The sequence below is a fragment of the Chlorocebus sabaeus genome, chromosome 14 (genome assembly GCF_047675955.1).
Source record: "Chlorocebus sabaeus isolate Y175 chromosome 14, mChlSab1.0.hap1, whole genome shotgun sequence".
Classification (NCBI taxonomy): Eukaryota; Metazoa; Chordata; class Mammalia; order Primates; family Cercopithecidae; genus Chlorocebus; species Chlorocebus sabaeus.
Genome location: NC_132917.1, coordinates 28,178,381 through 28,198,217, shown reverse-complemented (window position 1 = coordinate 28,198,217; position 19,837 = coordinate 28,178,381). Strand labels below are relative to the sequence as shown.

The 19,837-nt window shown below is 43.1% G+C and overlaps 1 protein-coding gene across 1 annotated transcript in view; it reads right to left on the bottom strand.

The window, feature by feature from the left end:
- PLB1 (phospholipase B1) overlaps positions 1-19,837 on the bottom strand; it is a 169,595-nt gene that overhangs the window by 137,199 nt on the left and 12,559 nt on the right. The window contains exons 2-3 of the mRNA XM_007971076.3: positions 14,983-15,137; positions 14,652-14,814 (exon numbers count right to left, since the gene is read on the bottom strand). Coding sequence (XP_007969267.3) covers positions 14,652-14,814; positions 14,983-15,137 — 318 coding nt within the window. The remainder of the gene's footprint in view (positions 1-14,651; positions 14,815-14,982; positions 15,138-19,837) is intronic.

Sequence of the window (19,837 nt, the reverse complement as noted above, 5' to 3'; positions counted from 1 at the left end):
GAACTCAGTAATTGCTAGTTATACTTATAATTTCAGCATCTGAGAGGTGGTTGGCATACACCACCTTTTAGATCCTTTCAGCCTCAATATTCTGGAATTTCTTCACATAACTAAATGCTCAGGAGTTCATGTTTTTACCTTGATGATGTGAGTCATCCATGACAGCTGCTCTGGGGTGTCACAATAAAGCTGTTCCTGGGATCTAAATGTTAAGCATCCAGACCTGAAGATCCAAAGGGAAACCTGGTTCCTCTTGGTTCTGGCCCCACTAACTCTTGGAGCGGCATGAGCCCTCACTCTAGTTCTCTGCTTTCACCAGCTACAGTGCGTGTTCCCACAGTACCCCAAGGCACTGTGGAAGAAATTACTGAATCTCTGTGGCATCATCAAACCCCAATCATGGAATCCCAAGGGAACTTTCCCCTTTTGAAAGGTTGTTTTCACATCAAGCTCATGGATATATGAAGGGCTTTGAGCTCTTTGAAAAATTCCCACCTGAGTCAGGGCAGTCAGGGGAAAAAAACAAGTACTTTTCCATCCTGATGGGAATGCAAGAGAAAAACACTTGTGCATGCTCTGAGAAACAGGTTTGGCTGAGATCAGTCATCCAAGTTGGACAGAGCTGTGACCACTGGGGTCCGGAACCAACAAAGCACCATGGAAACATCAGGTCTTAGCAAGGTAAAACCACATGTGCTTCTCCCTTAGCGGGGCACCTTCTAAAGCAGTGGCTCTCAGCCCATCACCTGCTGCCTAGCCCCCAAATGCAGAGACTCAGATTTGACTGGCTTGGTGGGGCATGGGTATGCTGGGCATGAGAGTTTTTTAAAGCCCCTCCAGTAACGTTCACGTGCTTCCAAGGTTAAGAGCCTGACTCTACAAGGAAACCCAACTTGTGTTGGTCCAACAGCTGACCACATATGGGTGGGGTGATTTCAAAAGCAAAATTAAAGCAGGGCATGCTCTCTTAATTTATAGATTTCCTTGATGTTTGTATACTTACGATGTGTCTGGAGTGTGATTTTCTAGCCCCTGTCCCTTCCTTGAGGGAATACAGCCATTTCACGACCTTGATTAAACATCGAATCTATCTGAACATTGACTTCCTCATCTATAAAATGTGAATAGGACTAGCTTCCCTGTCTTCTTCACGGGGTTGTTATGAGGATCAAAGAACTGGAAAGGGTTGTATAAGTGAGAGAGGGCCATACACAAGGGAGAGGTGACTTGGCTTCCTGGATGAAAGGAAGAAGCACCTCCTAGGCATCAGGGAAGACTTTCAAGGTCAACTTATGTGGCACTGAGGTCACTTTTCAGTGCACATTAAAATCCTGGGCTCTTTGAAAGGTTGTAATGCTCTCACTGTGACCTTAGGGGCAGGGTTTACGACCTTTTTGGCATTTTTACAGGCTCAGAGGGCCATAAGTGCATGCAGACCACACCAGCAAGGGTGTGGACAACACTGCTTTCCACTAAGCACTGAGCTGTGCTGGTGAGCTTGGAAGGGGAGGGCCCAAGTCAGCCAGTGTCATCCCCTGCATGGTTTTGAATGATAAGCAGGTCTTGTGGGTGACTATGTGCTGCACTGCACAGGGTAGCTGTAAGCTATCACCCTATGTGACCTACAGGGACTGTAGGATGCTGCATGGACCTGTGAGCAGGTGCTGCATGTGACTAGCTGTGGATGCTGAGTCAGAAAACCATGAGTCATGCCTCGCTGGCTGCTCCATTAAAATTCCAGGTGCTCTAAGGCGTACAGGATGTTAGCACAGCGTCCTGTCAGTGTGGTGCTTGGCTAGTCACATGCTGCCACCAGTGGAAGGTGAGAATGAGGAACAGATAACCCTTCTGAGGTAGCTGGGTTGACCTCTGAATATATGTCTCAGAATTCTAGAGTAGATGAGGTGAGCAGACCTTCAAGATCATCTTGTTTACTATATCCAGAGAGGCTAGCAAACCTGCCAAAGGCTATTCAGCAAGGTACTAACAGAGTCATGTGCAGAACCGGATTCTCCTTAACCTAGTCAAGTACGCTTTCCCTGAGACCAAAGTCTTTTAGAAAGTATAGAAAGACTTATTACATGTGTTGTCTTCTATCCCGAATTTCCAGAAGAAATCTATTGTTTTGCCCTGTCTGTAGATCAGTATTTCCAGCTGTCTTTATTACCATTAGTCATTCTAGATTTACCATCAGGAATACTGGCCAAAGAATGATTTAGGATCAACAATGTCACAACCTTTGGGTAGACACAACCGCTAGTCTGATTACAAAAAACATTCGAGATGGCTTCAAAAGTCTCAAACCACAATTAAATACTCTGTCCTGTGCTGATGGTCCCAGAGAGACCTCACCACCAATCACAGACCTCATTCCAGGCAGAGACCAGTGCACCCTCCTGTCTCCATCCTCTGATGCCCACAGATATCCAATATTATACACCCTGTGCCCCAAGAGAGGGAAGCAGTCCCAACAGGAAATAACATATTCAAATTTTACTTGTAGTTTTGCCCTTGGCCTCAGACAAGGGGATGCCTTAATTTTAGATCACATTTTCTTCAACTTCCTCATGGGACTGCTATGGTTGGATGTGTACTCCAAAGTTCACATGTTGGAAACTTGATCCCCAATGTAGCGGTGGTAGGAGGGGTAGGAGGTGTGACCTATAACAGGTGACTAGGTTCTGCCCTCACAGATGGATTAATGTCATTATTATGGGAGTGGATTTGTTATAAAAAGATGAGTTTGGCCCCTTTTGTCTCTCTCTCTTTCCCTCATTTGCCCTTTTGCCTTCTGCCATGGGATGTCACAGCAAGAAGGCCCTCACCAGATGCCAGCCCCTCAGTCTTGGACTTCTCAGCCTCCAGAACCATGAGACTATAAATTTCTGTTCATTATAAATGGCCCAGTCTGTGGCATTATAGCAGCACACTACAGACTAAGACAGAGACAGCTGAGGCCAACCCAGAGCCAGGAAGGAGCAACCTGTAGAAGACAGTCCCATAGTGAAGATGAACAAGCAGAGACCTTAACGATGGCAGGTTCCAGAGTCCTGACTCCTCCTATACTGATGTTTTCCACAATCAGCAGCAGCTCTAGCTTCACCTCAGCCACCACTGGCCAGAACTTTAAACAGGACCAGGGATTCCTCAAAGCTGGATGGCGGCAGTTTTGTTAATCAGTGAACCCCAACAGGAAGGGAGTCCATCAGGAAGGTCTCCTCCCAGAGACAACTGGGAAGTTGTGGTGTGAAGGAAGGGAGGCTTAGGACCCCTCATTCTCAGAGATGCAACAGTGCAAGAGGAGATGGTGGCCTAAGGCATGAAGAAAAGCATTCACCTTTCCCAGAGCCCAGCAGTATCCCTGCTGGGCCCCTTCCTATGATCCAGGGCTCTGTTCACCAAGGTGGGTGCCTCTTTTGACTCATGACCTTTTATGTCTGGAGCTGGAGGACTCGTCTTGCCCAAAATACCACTTGCATCATGCCACTCCCCTGCTAGAGAAGCTTCTATAGCTCCCCATTTCCCACTACAGCAAATTAAAATTCCCAGGCTTGCTGCATGATCTTAGGCCGGTCACTCCGTCAGTTTAGTTTTTGTAAATGTAAAATAAAAGATTTGGTTTCAATCATTTTAGAAGTCTCTTTAAGCTAAAAGGCACTCTGAAAAATCTCCACTCTCCTTGCACTGGGGTTTAATTGTCCTACCTTAACTCCTCATTTTGCCCCACACTCCAGTTCAGCCAGCCTGCTCCTGCTCCTCAAACCCATCATGCCATGCCCTCCCCTCGCCTGCCCTCTCTCCTCCTTGGTGTTTATCTCAGTCCCACTCACCCTTCCGTGAGCAATTGAGTTTCACCTCCCACATGAGATTCCTCCAGCCCACATTCATCTCTCAGCTCTCTGAATCCTATTGCTTTTATTACAGCTGCTTGCACCTATTTTGGTGCTTAATTCTTCTCCAGTGATTTTATGCGGATCCGTTTTCTCTCCCCAGAGGGTTCCTTAACATTTGATTTAGTAACTACCAGCCAGGCACAGCCCAACTTGGGTTTTTAGAAGGGTGCTCAGACAGTTAATTGACAGTAGCAAAAGTACAACTTGATGAAAATGATGATTGACAATAAAGTCCTAAAAATCTACAAGGTACAGATGACATCCCAGGAAAGGAACTTTTGAGCCTCTAGAGAAAACCCCATACCTGTGCTCAGTGTCCAAAGCAGACATTTGGAGACAAGTGTGTGAGTTGAAGTGAGGGGGTGGGGATGGGGATGGAGGCATTGGGATGTAGAGTCTAACTCCAGAGATTCGGGGATGGCTATGCCACCAACTATGTGACCCAAGCAGGTTCTCCCTGATCTTGCATCAATAATTTGAAGGACTCAGGCCACCAAAGGTTCTCAAATATCCCTTTCTACTCTTATTTAGAAAGACAGTATTTCTAGAAGGCTTGGGAAAACTTCCTGCAGGAAGGCAAGGAAAACCAACCTTCAGGAAGAACCCTGGGCTGTTGCAAAACCAATGTTACCTAGCTTGTTTTAGTAATGAAAAGGTATCCTTTTCTCATTCAATGAGTTCACCCAGCTCCCACCGTTGGTTTTGCATTGACAGGCCTGCCATGGGTATGTTACCAAGGCAACAAGTGTTTTTCCCACGGGCATGACAATCTTCTGGGAACTTCTGACCCATTCGAGGAAAATAAAATTCTAGCAAAAATGGTATTTTATTAGCTACAATGATTTCTTGCCAACCTGCTTTTGCCAACTGCAGTTTTGAGCTAATGATATTTCAGTTTTATAAGCCAAGACATTCAAAGCAGGAATCTGTTTTCATATGTATTGCTTGTTGAGTCCATTTAAAAGTTTAAATAAAAATCTAATTTTGGTTCTTCCCTTGAGTTCTATTACATTGTAAGGTAGCGAAAGGTGCTGGCCCTGGATCCAAGCTCAGGACTGACCTCAGCTTCCTGTACTAATTAGCTGGATGATTTTGGACAAGTTACCTAGCTTCTCAATTTTCTCATCTGTAAAATGGGGAAAATAGCACAGGCCATCTTAAAGGAAGGCTATTATACATGAACTGTGCTTATCATAGAGCTTGGTTTTTCTAGGGAGGCTCACACCATGAATTTAGTTTTAAGTGATCCTCAAATGATAACATCCCCAGTGCCCAATAGAATGAACTTATATCTTCTCTGAAGACACTCACCTTCATCCTAGGCCTCAAAGAATCTCATAAGCACATTTTCAAGGAGTCTGAGCAGCATGCAATCAAAAATAACCAGGTACAGTACAGAAAGAAATTAGATACATATGAGCAAGAATCAGCAGGAAAACAAAAGAAACAGATCACAAAGACTTTGGATACTAAAATCATCAAAACTGTAAAATTATAAAATGAATTTTTGTTGTTGTTGTTTGTTCATTTTTTGAGACCAAGTCTCGCTCTGTTGCCCAGACTGGAATGTAGTGGTGCAATCTTGGCTCACTGCAACCTCTGCCTCCCAGGTTCAAGCAATTCTCTTGCCTCAGCCTCCTGAGTACTGGGACTAGAGGCACACACCACCATACCCAGCTAATTTTTGTATTTTAAATAGAGACGGGGTTTCGCCATGTTGGCCAGGCTGGTCTCAAACTCTTGACCTCAAGTGATCTGCCTGCCTCAGCCTCCCAAAGTGCTGGGATTACAGACGTAAGCCACTGTGCCTGGCCCTTAAAATGACTATGTTTTTAAAAAATAAGACAAACTTGAAGTTTTTATGGGGATCCAAAGTTATTTAATTACCAATTTGGTAAGAAACTAAATGTAAGGGCCGGGCGTGGTGGCTCAAGCCTGTAATCCCAGCACTTTGGGAGGCCGAGACGGGCGGATCACGAGGTCAGGAGATCGAGACCATCCTGGCTAACACGGTGAAACCCCGTCTCTACTAAAAAAATACAAAAAAAAAAACTAGCCAGGCGAGGTGGCGGGTGCCTGTAGTCCCAGCTACTCGGGAGGCTGAGGCAGGAGAATGGCGTAAACCCGGGAGGTGGAGCTTGCAGTGAGCTGAGATCTGGCCACTGCACTCCAGCCTGGGCGACAGAGCAAGACTCTGTCTCAAAAAAAAAAAAAAAAAAGAAAAGAAACTAAATGTAAGTTTGAAAAATAAAAAAACCAGTTTCCAAAATCTTCAATGATCAGAGTTAACAGAAAATTAGACACAATTGAAGGAGATTGAATAAACTGGAAGATGCATCATAATAAATTACTTAGAATGCAGTATAGAAAGACAAAAAGATGGTAAAGTTGGGAGAGAGGTTAAGAGACATGGTACATGGAGTGAGCAGGCCAAACGCCGTGCTGGCATTCCAGAAGGAAAATGCAGAAATGATCAAGTAGAGGCAACACTTCAAGAGATACTGGTTGAGAATTTTCAAAACTGATGAAAGTAACCAAGCCACAGATTCAGGACACGCTAAAAATGCCAAGCAAGATAAATTTACATAAATCAATGAACTAGAAAACAAACATACAATATAGACAATGGTATATTTTTCCAAAGATGGCCACAGCATTTTGTCTCATCCTGTATGCCCTTTTGCAATGTGATTTTTGCCATTCTTCCCATCAAGAGGTGGCGTCTGTTTCCTTCACTTTGAATCTAAGCTACTACAGAAACTTGCATTGACTCATAGAAGCAGCAGAAATGACTTTGGTGCCCGGACATTAGAAGGCTTTGTGGCTTCTATTTGTGCTCTTTTGGGACTTTGGGTCCCCATGTACAGAAGTCCAGACTGCGCATACAGAAACAAAGGCCAAGTGGGGGAACACGAAGACACCCAGGTCCCGGTACCAAGTCCCCAGACATCTCATTTGGGGCCCACTAAGTCAATCCCAGATGATACTATGTGGAACAGGGATGAGATGTTTCTGCTGAAGTCTTCCCCAGCTGCAGGTTCACAGAACTGTGAGTAAATAAAATGGTTGCTACTGTAAGTCACTGAGATTTGGGGCATTTTGCTATGCCTCAATAGAGAACGGTGACATAGAAGATCAATAAAAGCCAGGCATGGTGGCTCATTCCTGTAATCCCAATCCTTTGAGAGGCTGAGGTTGGAGGATAGCTTGAGCCCGGGCGTTCAAGACCAGCCTGGGCAACATACTGAGACCCCATTCCTACAAAAAAAAATTTTTTTTAATTAACAGGTGTGGTAGTATTCACCTGTGGTCCCAGCTACTTGGGAGCCTGAAGAGACAGGATCTCTTGAGGCCCAGAGGTCAAGGCAGCAGTAAGCTGTGATCATGCCACTGCACTCCAGCCTGCACAGCAGAGCGAGACCTTTCTCAAAAAATAAATAAATAAATAAATAAACAAAATAATAAATTGGTTTGAAAAAATAATAAAGTGGACAAACTTCTAGTAAATCATAAATAATCACTACCAGAAACAAAAAGAAGGACGTGACTACAGAAGCTGCAGGTATTGAAGGGATAACAGAAAACCATACACAAATTTTATGCCAAACCACTTGCAAATTTACTCAAAATGGACACATTCCTAGAAAAAAAACCTTCCAAAGTGAATTTAAGAAAAAGAAAATATGACTAACTCTATAACTGCTAAAGAAATTGAAGCAGTAGTCACAAATCTACGGAAAAATAATATTCCACGCCCAGATGGCTTCATTGGCAAGTTCTACCAAACATTAAAAGGAAAAAAATCCATTATTATTACACACTATTCCAGAAAACAGAAAAATAGGAACACTCCCAAATTCATTTTATAAGACTGTAAAATATTGGTACCCAAATCCAGCAAAGGCAGAGAGAAAAAAGGAACTTACAACTCAATCTCATTCATGGACATATAAGAAAAATAACCTGAAACAACTGTTAGCAAACTAAGCCTAGCAATATAAGGAAAAAAATACACCATGATCAACTAGATTTTATGCCAACAATGCACGGATCATTCAGTATTAGCAAGTCTATTAATATAACTCAACATAATAGATCTAAGAGTAAATAACTATGAGATTATTTCTATAGATGCTGAAAAGGCCTTTAACAAAATTTAATATGAATTTCTGATTAATTAAAACTCAAGGAGGTAGAAATTTATGGTTATTTCCTTAATATGAACACACACATATACATATGTTATGTATGTATGTATGATTCCCAAAGGCCATCATCTAACTGAATAGGAAAATATTCATTTCCCATTGCTTTTTGTAACCTTGAGACCACATGGTCCTTAAAAATATGAAAACATAATCAAATTACATTGTAATAAGATAAATTAAAATATTTCTTACCTGTAACATTTGCAAAAATTCTAAGTCTTGACTGCATGTTTTATTGTCAATATAGCTTTATTGTCAAGCTATGGAAAAATAAGCAATTTCATATATATTGTTGGTAGGAATGCGAACTGGTACAATCCTTACAGAGGGAAATTTGTTACTATCTAACAAATCTATATGTGTGTTCACCCTCTGACCTAGAAACCCCAGTTCTAGGAATTTAGAAGTTAGATGTATAGCCTAGCATAAGCTGAACTTGAAAAAGATACATGCATATGACTGTTCATGACAGTATTATTTGTAATAGCAAAATATTGGAAACAACCTAATGGCCATGTTGGGAGGCTGGTGGAATATACAATACATATTGGAATATTCTGCAGTTGGAAAAAAATAAAGATCTCTGAACCGATATAGTATTATTTTCAGGACATATAATTAAGTGAAAAAAATCAGAATGCAAAAAACACGTATAGTAGGTTATCTTGTGTAAGAATAAAGGAAAATAAGAATGTATTTTCTCAAAAAGAAACAAAGGATATTAAACTAATAAAATTGGTTACCTACAGGAATGATAGAAATGGGATAGAAAGGGTAGGGGAAGGGGATGGGACCTCTCTGAGTACATCTTTTCATATAGTTTTGACTTTCGAACCATGTTAATGTTTTATATATTGAAAAAACACAGTAAAAAGCAAGAATGGAAGAAACAAAATTAAATACAAACAGACACACTTAACTGTATGCCAACTAGGTTATATAATTACGCAGAGAGAACAAAAAAATAATTCAAGCAATTTTGAACACAATATTTTGATGATACACCCTGAGTGGGATATATTCTAAAGGATGGAAGAAGGGCAAAGGAATTTTGAACTTTATTTGTTGTTAGTGGTGTTGTCACAGCAATTTCAGTACTGTGTTGTAGGTATTGTAGGATTCAGCAAGTGAGTAAATTCACTGACGTGTTTGTAACCCAGATTTGCGTTGTGGGTGAAGGACAATACAAATATGGAATGAAAGAGGGAGATGAAAAAGTGTAATTCTACCTAAATGAAAGATATCTTTATACATTTATTGCGTGTTTTTAAAAAAGAAAACTATATTTCTTAGTTTTGTCACTGAGAAGGCCTAGACAATAACACTTCAGCAGCAGCAAACATTCCCAGCACCTGGACCTTGATTTCTAAATAACACTCCCCTATCAATGGAAGCCTTGAAGAAACAGCTGATTCCAGGTTTGGGGTAGAGGAAATACGAGGTTAGCTGGGAAAATCTTGTACCATGAAGTTTAAAAATGCTTAAAAATTGATGGGGACACAGAAGTCACCTTGAAGAGGCTCTCACTGGCCAAATCTGTAATAACTTGGACATCAAAATGAAAAATTACAGGCCTGGATTACAATACACAGGTTAATAAGAGTCCATAAATGAATTTTTTTTCTTTTCTTTTTTTTTTTTTGAGACAGGGTCTCACTATATTGCCCAAGCTGGTCTCCAACTCCGGGGTTCAAGCTATGCTCCCTGCTTAGCCTCCCATAGATGAATTTCATATGAAAAAGACAAGACAAAAAGGAGTGGGGAGTTCAGTTAAATATTTTTTAAGTGGGGGAAAAGAGGGAATCTCTTTTTTATGGAGGAAACCCAACTAACAATAGCAGAAGGAAGAAGGAATGATAGAAAAATCACTGTCTTACAATCGCCATGGTAAAAATTTAGGCAAGAAATATCAATGGATGCTAAAAAAATCCCTGGGAAAAAGGGTAGTCACACAGTCTCCCAGTATCTACCTATGGATGATTTATAAACCACATGGGGAAGGTACCTTCACAAGGGAAAAAGGTCAGGCACTGCCACCTTCACCAAATTATCAAATTTGGCATCACCAACTGGGGGATTCAAGAACATCACTGTTTGTTGTTCGTACACAAAAACCAGCTGAAGATGTTCATCGACACAAAATAAACAAAAAGCTGAGAGAACTATTCTTGATGAAAAGAGATTAAAGAGACAGGACAAATAAATGCAATGTGTGGTCTTTGATCAATCTAATAAGCAATGACTGAAGAAATGAACAAAATAATAAAAAGTCAATTTATTTAATTCACAACATGAGCAGATGAAAGGAGTAAGCCACACAATCATCCCAGTAAGTACAGAAAAAGCATCAGATGAATTTCAATATACACTTCTAATTAAAAAAAAAATCTCTTAGCAAATTTGGAATAAAGGTTTCTTAATCTCAGAGCAGATCTACAAAAAAGCCTTTAGCAAACAGCACAATTACTGATGAGATGTTAAACATTTTCCTCTTTTTTTTTTTTTTTTTTTTTTTTTTGAGACAGAGTCTGGCTTTGTCACTCAGGCTGGAGTACGGTGGTGCAATCTCGGCTTACTGCTACCTCCACCTCCCAGATTCAAGCAATTCTCCTGCCTCAACCTCCCAAACAGCTGGGATTACGGGCAACCACCATCACATCTGGCTAATTTTTGTATTTTTGTAGAGATAGGGTTTCACCATGTTGGCCAGGCTGGTCTTGAACTCCTGACCTCAGGTGATGCACCCACCTCAGCCTCCCAAAGTGCTAGGATTACAGGCGTGAGCCACCATGCCCAGCCTAACATTTTCCTTTTGAACTTGGGAATAAGATAAGAATACCTCCAATCATCACCTCTTTGAAAAAAAAAAAAAAAAAAAGTGCAGGTACCAGCCAGCACAGTAGGGTAAGAAAAAGAAATAAAAAGTATACGGATTGAAGAAGAAGTAACAACACCATCATTATTGGCAGGATTATGTGTGTTAGGTTGGTGCAAAAGTGACTGTTATTTTGCCGTTGCTTTGTTACAAAGTAATAGAGTGCTAATCCAGACTTGAGCCTGGATTCTCTATTTTATTTTTTAAAAGGTCAATTCGAACAATGCTATGTGCATTAGCTCTTCTGGTGGGAGCATTAAGCAGCATTAAAAGTAATGGCAAAACAGCAATCACTTTTGCACCAACCTAATAGAAAACCCAGAAGAATATACAGATATATTATTACAATTTATAAGTTTAGTTGAGTTAAAAATCAACACAAAAATTCATTTTATTTCTATATATCAATAACAAACATTTTCAAAATAAAAATTTACAATAACAAACATTTTCAAAATAAAAATTTACAATAACAATCATTTTCAAACTAAAATTTAAAAACCCACTTGCCACACAACAAAAATATCTAAACCTGTGAATAAATTTAACAAAATACGTCCATGCCTGCAACAGAGAAAACTCTGAGAGGCGTTAAAGATCTAAATACATAGTCATGGCTTGAAAGACTCAATATTGTAAAGATGTGTATTTTCCCCAACTTGATTCATAGAATTCAAAGCAATCTCTATCAAAATCCCAACAGGTTTTCTCCAGTGGAAATTGCCAAGCTGATAGTACCATCTACATGGAAATTCAAAGCCAAGGCACTTCTGAAGAAGGAAAAAATAGGAAAACTTCTTTTCTCAAAAACAGAAGTTAATATAAAGCTACAAAATTAAGACAATGTGTTATTGGCCCTGAGACAGATAAATGGAGCAAAAAAGAGTACTGACAGACGGAAACATGCATGAAATCTTTTTTTTTTTTTTTTTTTTTTTTTTTTTTGAGACGGAGTCTTGCTCTGTAGCCCGGGCTGGAGTGCAGTGGCTGGATCTCAGCTCACTGCAAGCTCCGCCTCCCGGGTTCCTGCCATTCTCCTGCCTCAGCCTCCGGAGTAGCTGGGACTACAGGCGCCCGCCACCTCGCCCGGCTAGTTTTTTGTATTTTTAGTAGAGACGGGGTTTCACCGTGTTAGCCAGGATGGTCTCGATCTCCTGACCTCGTGATCCACCCATCTCGGCCTCCCTAAGTGCTGGGATTACAGGCTTGAGCCACCGCGCCCGGCCGCATGAATTCTTAATGTACAAACAGAGGCAGCTCTTCACAGTGGTAGGGAAACAACTGATTTTTCAATAAATGATACTGAGACAACTGGGTATCTGCATTAAAAAAAAAATGAGGGACTGGACGTGGTGACTCATACCTGTAATCCCAATGCTTTGGGAGTCCAAGACAGGAGGATTGCTTGAGCCCAGGAGTTCGAGACTAGCTTGGGCAACATGGTGAAACTCCTTCTCTACAAAAAATACTAAAATCAGCCAGGCGTGGTGGCATGTGCCTGAACACAATATTTTGATTATAGAACCTGAGTGGGTGTGTGGTCCCAGCTACTTGAGAGGCTGAGGTGGGAGGATTACTTGAGCCTGGGAGGTTGAGGCTACAATGAGCCATAACTGCACCACTGCCTTCCAGCCTAGGTGACAGAGTGAGACTCTATCTGAAAAGAAATAATAATAACATTGGGTTCTTCTCATATACTATTCATAAAAGTCAATCCCAAATGTAGGGGGATTGACTTAAATGAGAAAAGTAAATTTATAAAGCTTCTAGAAGGAATTATAGGGTATCTTCATGACCTTGAGATAGGAAAGGAGTTCTTTAAGATACAAAGAGCACAAACCATAAAGGAAGATTTAAAATACATACACTTAAGAATAAAGGCTGGGCACGGTGGCTCATGCCTGGAATCCCAGCACTTTGGGAGGCCAAGGCAGGCAGATCACTTAAGATTGGGAGTTTGAGACCAGCCTGGCCAACATGGTGAAACCTTGTCTCTACTAAAAATACAAAAATTAGCCAGGCATTGTGGCAGGCACCTATAATCCCAGCTACTCCGGAGGCTGAGGCAGGAGAATTGCTTGAACCTGGGGGGCAGAGGTTGCAGTAAGCCGAAACCAAGCCACTGCACTTCAGCCTGGGTGACAGAGCCAGACTCTGTCTCAAAAAAAAAAAAAAAAAAAAAAAAAAAATAGAGAATATACAAATGGAAATGGTGGGACTACATAGGATAACAGAACTCTGAGCCACAGTCGGCAATCAGCCAGCCCAGAGAACCGAACTGCAGCCTCTGCAGCAATCAGCCCAGAATGGTCAGGTTTGGTTAATGACTGCCATCTTCTCTATTTTTTGCTCTGCTTCCAACTCAGGACCACTCAGAGAAAGCCAGATACACTCCCAACTGGATAACTTCAGATGCCCTGTCTCTAGTCAGCTGGTCCCCAGCTCCCTGAAACCAACAACCTCCAACCAGATCAGGTCTGAAGATTTCCCTTTTTTTCCACTGTGAAGCTTTCCCACTCCCCTGCCTGCCTTTGAATCTTGGCCAAACATAAGTTATGTCTTGCTACAGCAGCTCTGAATAAATAGCCTCTGTTTGTCCTCATTTGGGTGGTCTTCATCTATTTACACAAAATTAAGAATTTTGCTCATCAAAAGTCTCCATAGAGTAGGACAAGCTTCAGAGTGGCAGAAGATAGTTGTCATATATGTAACCACCAAAGAGCTAGTGTACAGCATATATGGAAACTCCTAAAAAATCAATAGGCAAAAGACTTGAACAGGCACTCCACAAAAGAGAAACTCAAACAATCAATATGAAAACCCTCCTTGGCCTCATTAGCAATCAAGGAAACACAATCATCCTGTTCTGAAGGCACAGCAAGCATCGCCATTCTCCGCCATGGCTCAGAGCAGTCACTGACTTGCCCCAGAGGAGCCTCAAGCCTGGATTCAGACCCTAGGCAGGCCCAGGACTCTGTCCCGTGCTCCTCCTCTCTCTCTGGGGTGTCAAGGGCAAATGCCTTCTCACTCCAGACCCCATCCTCTCATCTGGAGAAGATGAAAGATCATCTTTAAGGCCCTTTTCAGTGTAAAAGAGTCTGCTTTCCTATGCAAAGGGAGAGCAAAGGGAAAGTTCAGCACTCTGTTTTGTAGCACTAAAGAATGTAGGCAATCTTTTAGAATTTATCTTCTGGAAATCTGTCTTCCTTTGTCCTTCAGCAAAAAAAACAAAAACAAAACTCATAAACAGTAACAGTATTAAATGTGCATTAAATAGTATCAAACTGTGCCTAGCAGTAGTAGCAGTAATATTTCCTTTCTAAGGATGAAAAAAATCAAGGTCCAGAGAGGTGGAAGAACTTGCCCAAAGCCACACAGCACAAATAGAATCCAGGTTTTTTTTTCTCGTACCATGGTGCTGCTGCCCGACTGCACTTCTCTCCTATCCCAGGATCTGCCTCTGTCCCAGCAGCCTTTCGGATGTGTAACCCTGTGCAGTCATCCTCTGCATCCCATTCTACAGGAGGCAAACCAGCCTTCTTATTCTTGAACTGTACGCTTTGTGCTTTATCTCACCAAAAGCACACACTCCTTTCGCACGCCCCTTGCCTAAGCAACACGGGACACCAGCGGGGCTAAATCATGGGTTGTCCTCTGAGCAAAAGGCATGCTTACCTTGTCCCAGAAGCAGCAGCAGCTCCAAGAAGAAAACGCCTGGCCGCAGCCCCATGCCAGAATGCTCCAGGTGACTCAGGCCTCTGGAAGAGCTGCTCCAGCAGATGGATGGGCTATCACACCTCCTCCTGCTTTTATGCTCCTCTGTGTTCTGATAGTGCACCTGTCATAAATTTTACTGTGTTCACCTTTGAAAGGGGGCAGTGGCGGGCTGTAAATGATAAATATTAACATTTAGGTGGAAGAGTTCTTAAGGCAGATGAGTCAATGATGGGTAACATGTTCTAGTCGTAGACACTGACAGACCAGGGCTGCATAGCTGCCTCCGTACAGCCTTCCATGATGGCGGGTGCCCGGAAATTGCCAGTGTTAGGGTCTGCTGGGAAGAACGCAGGCCTGGGAATCCCAGGTGCTGGTCGGAATTCCAAATCAGCCACAGCTGTGGGAACTTGGGTGTATCCCTTAACGTGGCCTCAGCTTTCTCAGCTGTAAGCCAGGAGATCAAAAGCACCTTGTAACAACTGTAAACCATAAAGTTACCTCCAAACGTGAAACGTGCTCCCCCCGTGTCTCAGCCGCTCTGCTAGGTTCCTTGGTTTGCATGACACAGAGACGTTTGTTTCTGGTCCCCCCACTTCCAAACCCATGGGTGGCCAGCTGTGTTGGGCGGATGTGCACACTGTAGATTTGTTGTCTGCATATTGAATTCGGAGGTACAAGCCAGAGAAGGAACCAAGTTTGACGAAATCAGTTGTTTCCTTTGGGCAAACTAAGTCAGGAATGCTGGGCTGGGTCCAAACTGGGCAGACAGAGCTGGCATTTAAAGCCTGAGTGACAAATACCCTTGAGAGTAGAATTTAAATTTTTTACACAAATATCAAGAAACAATTGCCTTGGTTGATAGGAACAAATACATTTAAATCATCCTTACTTTCTGGCCACACTTGTGGGCGTGAGGCTGGGATCCTGACTTCTGAGGTCTAGCTAAGACTCTGGGACTGGTTCCCATGACCCAACCTCAGATCCTGATCTCCTGGCTGACCCATTTTTCTCATATTGAAAAGTCACAGCCAGGCACAGTGGCTCACACCTGTGATCCCAGCACTTTGGGAGGCTAAAGAAGGAGGATCACTTGAACCCAGCAGTTTCAATACCAGCCTGGGCAACCACATCTCTATAAAAACTAAACATTAATTAGCCAGGCATGGTGGCATGCACCTGTAGTCCCAGCTACTTGGGAGGCTGAGGTGAGAGTCAGAGAGTTCAAGGTTGCAGCGAGCTATGATTGCACCACTGCACTCCAGCCTGGACAAGAGCAAGATTCCATCTCAATTAAATAAAAAATTAAAAAATTACAGTTATAACCTCTATTGTCTTGAGTAGAAAGTGAAGACAAAGTGGGTGGCCCTTTGTTCCTGAATCTCTGGTTTTAGGATATTGTCTGCCTTTCTCAACTGCTCAGAAAATGTGTGACTTGTGGGTCACCACTGATTTAGCCAATGCCAAAGGCTTAACCTAAGCCTCAGTACTGTAGGGGGGTATTGGGACATGCCAGAGGTGTGTGGACACTGATACACTTAGTCCAGCTGGCCATCAGCTAGTTCCAGAGCCTGGAAGAGGGAAGCACATGCAGACACACAGAAAAGGAAGAAGAAAATATACCCGAGGCCAAGGTCTGTGGGGGCCAAGTGAGCACAGATGCCCCTGGACATGTAGACACTTGTCAACTTCACTAAACTGTCCCCAAGTTCAATGAGAAGCCAGAGCTGCTGTCCCACTACTAAGGAGGTCAGGAGTTCACCCAGCTCCACGCCACCCGCAGCTTTGAGGAGCATCACTGAACTTGCCTGGCTGAATAGGCCAAGGTCCCCGCTCATGTGCAGGCCAGCTGGCGGCGGGGTGGGAAGGACATGGGGCATGGGCAGAAGTGAGTTGGTTCCACACTCCAGGTACTCGCTCCATCTCTAACTGCTTCTCTCCAGGACTACCACAGCCCAACTGGGTTACCATCCTTCCTCTAACCTCTTTCACATTTAGAAAAATTGAGAAATGCCTTAAAAACATTTAGATTTTTGGGAAGGCATTTGGTACAGGAGAGACTGGATGTCCTTTTAGGTAGAATAAATCTCGGAGTCCCATCCATGCATCAAGGAATCCTCACCAACTGTGAGGCTGTGGGGGAAGCAACATTTCTCAGGCACTCTTTTTTTTTTTTTTTTTTTTTTAATACTTTAAGTTCTAGGGTACATGTGAACAATGTACAGGTTTGTTACATACGTGTCCATGTGCCATGTTGGTGTGCTGCACCCATTAACTGGTCATTTACATTAGGTATATCTCCTAATGCTATCCCTCCCCCCTCCTCACACCCTACGACAGGCCCCGGTCTGTGATGTTGCCCACCCTGTGTCCAAGTGTTCTCATTGTTCAATTCCCACCTATGAGTGAGAACATGCAGTGTTTGGTTTTCTGTCCTTGTGATAGTTTGCTGAGAATGATGGTTTCCAGCTTCATCCGTATCCCTACAAAGGACATTAATTCATCCTTTTTTATGGCTGCATAGTATTCCATGGTGTATCTGTGCCACATTTTCTTCATCTAGTCTATCATTGATGGACATTTGGGTTGGTTCCAAGTCTTTGCTATTGTGAATAGTTCTTGGGCACTCTTTTTAAAAATTTTTTTGAAAAATAGAGATGAGGTCTCACTATACTGCCCAGGCTGGTCTTGAACTCCTGGGCTCAATCAGTCCTCCCACCTTGGCCTCCCAAAGTGCTGCATTTACAGGCATGAGCCACCTTGCCCGGCCTCTTGGAACCCTTACAAGTATGGCAGCTTAACTGGTACCTGCTATCTACGTGGTCTAGTAGCAGCTATGAAAACAAGGGGAAAGTCATTGTCTGAAAGTTATTGTCTGAAGTCAAAGGCTCCACCACTTGTCCAGAAACTTTTGTTCTCTGACTTTCGCTAGAAAATGTCCTAAGAGGACATGTCCTATAAAAAGGGATAAGAAATATTCTCCATTTCAGATTTTAGCAATAATCACCAGGTGCTCCTTTTGGGAAGGCACAAGCCCCTGAATTAGCATCTTTCAGGGACGGTAGCACATACCTTGCTCAGAGGTTTCTTGGCCACTGAAAAAGCTGAGCATTCAGACCGGGTGCAGTGGCTCACGCCTGTAATCCCAGCACTTTGGAAGGCCGAGGCGGGTGGATCACAAGGTCAGGACATCAAGAATCATCCTGGCCAACACAGTGAAACCCCGTCTCTACTAAAAATACAAAAAATTAGCCAGGTGTGGTGGTGGGTGCCTGTAGTCCCCGCTACTCTAGAGGCTGAGGCATGAGAATGGCATGAACCCGGTAGGCAGAGCTTGCAGTGAGCCAAGATCACGCCACTGCACTCCAGCCTGGGTAACAGAGTGAGACTCCATCTCAAAAAATGAGCATTCGCTGCTGTCTAAGAATCCACAGGGAGGTGCTAGACTAAGCTCCTGGCACAGAGCCCATGTGGATTAAAGCAGTACAGGCCTTCCACAAGTATTTTTCCAAACTGGGGGTTTACAACCCATTATTATCCCATCAATTTGATTTGGTTAATGATCAGCCCATTTAAAAAAATGAAACAGAATGTAAAATATCTGAGGACATTGCAATATAACAAGGGTAAGTAACGTATCGGGAAAACTTTTGTTTCACCTACATGTAGTGATGCAATATATTTTTCTTAATGTAGGTCACAGTCAAAAAAAAAAAAAAATTGAAAACCACCACAACTTTAGGGAGTAATAAATCCACAAAGAAATCCCTAGACTTTGAGAAAAATAAAACAGGTTTGTTTTTCCTTCTGGTTAAAGATGTAGCTAGACCCAATTCCCTTGTGTTAGGAGCTAGAAGCAATGTCTACGAATGGCCCTGAGTCTTAGGAAGATGGGTAGATTCAAGTCAAGGTTTGTTTTTTTTTTTTGGAGACAGGGTCCAGGCTGGACTGCAGTAGTTACTCACATGCATTATCATTGCACGCTATAGCCTTAAACTCCTGGCCTCAAGCAATCCTCCTGCCTCAGCTTCCTGAGTAGCTGGGATTACAGGCACACGCCACCACACCCAGCTTCAGGTCAAGCTTTTTAATGACTGTAAGCAGAGAGTAAGCACACTCCATGAGGGAAGGGACCTGGCCTGTCTCGTTCTTTGCTATGTTCCCAGCACCTAGCATACTGCCTGCCCTAGCAGGCATTTGTTGGATGTTGGATGAATAAATAAATAAATGAAACTCAGAATAAAAGGAAAGAGATCGAGACACTATAAAAAGATCAGATCAGCAGAGTAGGATGTAAAAAGGAATAAAAGCATATTTGAGGATAGAAAGCTGAGGAAGAAGAGAGGTACATTGCCCAATACCATGAAGCATGATGGACACAGACAATGGAGAAATAACATGGGGATTCAGGGGTCAAGCTCTTCCCCAAGGCCACACACAGCATCATTCTTCCACATAGTGGTTCTCAATCCTGTCTGCACACTGGAACCACCTGGGGAACTTTTTAAAAGAATACTTGTGCCCAGGCTTCACTCTCAGAGATTCTGATTTAACTGGTCCAGGGTGGGACATGGTCATTGATCCTTTTTAAAGTTCATCAATAGATTCTGATGTGCAGCCAGGGCTAGAACTGCTGCTCCAGCAGAGCCAGAGCTCTCGGGGACCTGCCTAGTGCCCAGCACTGAGGGACAAGAGGGCTCCATCTCTGCTGCCTCAGACAAGGAAGAGGTTCACCAGACATGGCAGGATGCCAGGACAGGCTACTCAGCGCTGACAAAATCTGGCTGGCCTGGCAGCCTCTCCAGATGGGAAACCCAGGAAAGAGACACTGGGTAAGGTGCTGGGACTTCTCTCCCAGAGGTCAGGGAGTAGGCGGGAAAGGGCTGGTTTCTGGTGCCTGAGGAAGGCCCATCGCTGAGCACCAGGATGCGTGGGCTGGAGTCCCAGATCCACTGTGATGCCTATGATCACCCGCAGTCATTTCCTCTTCCTTATGCCTCTGTTTCCTCAGCTGCGAGACCGGCAGCATGGATTCCATTCTTTTGCATGCAGTGTAAGCTCATCTCATCCCTTCCCCACGGTGGCAGTGGCAATGTGATGGGAAGCCCAGGCATCCTCCAAGCCACATGGCTACTTTGCCTTTTGGT